The 2938-nt window shown below is 44.6% G+C and overlaps 1 protein-coding gene across 1 annotated transcript in view; it reads right to left on the bottom strand.

Annotated features, from left to right (window-relative positions):
- LOC116072429 (glutathione S-transferase alpha-2-like) overlaps positions 1 to 2938 on the bottom strand; it is a 4331-nt gene continuing 1393 nt past the window's right edge. The window contains exons 3-4 of the mRNA XM_031343896.1: positions 1030 to 1161; positions 1 to 232 (exon numbers count right to left, since the gene is read on the bottom strand). Coding sequence (XP_031199756.1) covers positions 110 to 232; positions 1030 to 1161 — 255 coding nt within the window. The 3' untranslated portion in view covers positions 1 to 109. The remainder of the gene's footprint in view (positions 233 to 1029; positions 1162 to 2938) is intronic.

The following is a 2938-nucleotide window of genomic DNA, read 5'->3' as shown; positions in this document are numbered from 1 at the left end:
TACCATTTGTTCATTTTTTATTATTGCAAAATAGCCAGGATCAACAATTGCATTATATTATTGAAAACCATTAGAGACCAGACTCTGTGGCTCCATCAATACTGCTTCACTAAAGCTTGAAAATCTTCCTGGCTTCTTTGATTTGTTTTGTATCCAAGGGAGGCTTTCTCTGGCTGCCAGGCTGTAGGAACTTCTTCACATTGGGGAGGCTGCTGATTCTGCTCCTGAAGGCCTGTAATCCAGAAACCATAGCTTGAGAGGTGGTAGTACTCATGTGCACAACCCAGGGATCCTAGCCCCTCCCAGAACACCGTCAACTGCATCCTTGCAACAACTCCAGTGTAGACATGAGAAGCATGAAAACCCATGAGCCAGAAACCACAGCTCAGCATCAGTTGTCTTAAGAACTCCTTTGACATCCAGTTACCATCTCCTCTAGGCATGTCTGTACATCTGTCTCTGTGGCGTGTGTCTCTGTCTCGGGTGTGAAAGGAGAGAGAACCAAAGAAAAAGGAAGACATGAAAAGCTGATTTGTAAATGGAGACAGGAATGTCCCAGTCTAACCAGGAGCAGCTCAGCCTGTTTTCATACTGGGAAACAAAGATAGCGGTTGGGGTGGGGTTGGGGACAGCATGAGGGGGACTGGAGAAGAAAGCAGGCTATAGAGAGCAGGAGACAGAGCTGAGGGAAGGGGATCATATGAGTCCTGCTCAGACATTGAGTGAGCAAAACCAAGACACAAAACTCCACATGATTGTAGTTAAAAGAGAGACCAGAAGCATCCTGCCAGGAACAGGGGTCCAAGGAGAGAGCTTCGGGGTCATACATCTTTCTCATTACAAAAAGCAAAATATTCTTCCTGGGATACCATCCTCAAATCTCCACATGTAAAAAGATTATATTCAAGCCTCAACCTGGGGGGGTCTAATAGTTCTGTCTGGAGTTCAGAGGATGGGGACCTCATTCCCCAGGCCCACTGTTGTATTGTCAGAGGCATGTGTGTGGCTGCCTCTCTGAGGTGGTCTCACCTTCAGCAGAGGGAAAGAGGTCAGAAGGCTGGCGTCAAGCTCTTCAACATAGAGGAGAAGTTCGAACAGGTGGATGTCCACCCTGGTCAGCCTGTTGCCCACAAGGTAGTCTTGTCCGTGGCTCTTCAACACCTGCAAAACGAAAGGACAATGATTATGAACACAAAGTGTTGGGTTATGCCCAAGTCTCTGATGTCAACACTCTGCCTTTGCTTGTCAGGAATATAACCACAGACATTCTCTAGGCCTATGATGCAAGAGGGAACATGAGAAGTCAGCTGTGTGACCTCTTTAAAGGCCTGGTGACCCTTCCTTGTCATTGCCACATTCCCAGAGCCTCCACACCATCTCCCTTACATATATTACCCACATGAGATAAGTGCTTAGCCCCGTCACAATATGGTTTTCCCCCTTGCATGAAAATGATAAGAGCACTGAAATTTCAGGACATTCCTTCTTCTGTCCTCTCTGTTTAGTCTTTAATGGGCAAAGGTTTCACCTTCAGGCCAGCATCATTTACCCCAGAGAACATCCAGTGTGCCTGCCTTTCTCCTTTATCCGCCTTCCTCATTTCTTGTGAATCTGAACTACAGCATTGGCTCTGCCTGCTACCTTCACTGGCCATGACTGACATGTTGAATTGTACAAGGTGAATGGAGTAGGACTCTGTCAGAAACTTTGACCTGATGAATGTTGGACCGATGGAGATATGAGCGGACAGATGAACACAGGTGATAAAAGTTAACACCTTAGGGTGCTAATCTTGCAATCCTGCTGGCTTCTATGTATTTTTTATTTATTTAACATTTATCTCAACATTTCTGGTTGTGTGAAGCTTGAATAACAACACTGCCCTGGTTGCAAGCCTACAGCATTTGCATACATATGAAAATCACAGATAACTAAAAGGAGAAGAATATACTACACCACAAGCTACAAGCAAAGAACTACTAGAGGCTCTGTTGTCACCTTCTCATACTGCACACATATATACAGAAGAAAAAATTATCACTACCACATTCAAAAGCAATCGGAAGGCAGGTGTGGTGGCATACACATTTAATTGCAGCACTCAAAAGGCAGAGGCAGATAGACCTCTGTGAGCTTCAGGCCAGTCTATAGAGAGATTCTGCCTTAAGAAAAGAGTTCATGAGTCTCACAGAGATGATTTCAGTCGGGATGGCTGGACAGTGTGTCCTATGAGACAGACTCTTGACTGTCAGTACCAGAGGCTTCAGGGGACTGTGAGGACCCGATGGCTCCTAAAGCCTTCCCTGCTTCCACAGAGAGAGGCAGCAGTGAGTGACCTTTCAGTGATGGATGACAAATAAGGCGATTCTTTATAAAATGGGTTTTCAGGTCAGGTTCTGTTGGAACTTGCTCCAAAACAGGAATCATGTGAGTCGATTTCTGAGTGCTTGTGGGAAAAACTTTAAGAAACCAAGACAGGAGTCTTGTGACCTCAGTTCCTTCGAAAACATGGAATGATTCTTGGATGACACTTTTCCTCTGCCCCTCCCAGCTGAAGTGAATAGCAGTGAGTTTAGCACAGATTATTCATTACAACTGGCTATTGTTATTAATTTATATGTCTATATGGAAAAACATGTTTTTGTCATTTGCAACCTGACAAGCACAAGAGGCTTACTCTTGTGCTTGTATACTATGCTCATGTAATTCATATTTTTTAAAGATTTATTATATTTATATGAGTACACTGTAGCTGTCTTCAGACACATCAGAAGAGGGCATTGGATCCCTTTTATAGATGGTTGGGAGCCACCATGTGCTGGCTGGGAATTGACCTCAGGACCTCTGGAAGAGAAGTCAATGCTCTTAATGGCTGAGCCATCTCTCCAGCCCTCATGATTCTCATCTTAACCCTCAGAGTAAAAATTGTCTGATGCTC

Source organism: Mastomys coucha, unplaced genomic scaffold (genome assembly GCF_008632895.1).
Source record: "Mastomys coucha isolate ucsf_1 unplaced genomic scaffold, UCSF_Mcou_1 pScaffold23, whole genome shotgun sequence".
Taxonomy (NCBI): domain Eukaryota; kingdom Metazoa; phylum Chordata; class Mammalia; order Rodentia; family Muridae; genus Mastomys; species Mastomys coucha.
The sequence above is the reverse complement of the archived record's forward strand: the minus strand, read 5'-3'. Positions and strand labels throughout refer to the sequence as shown.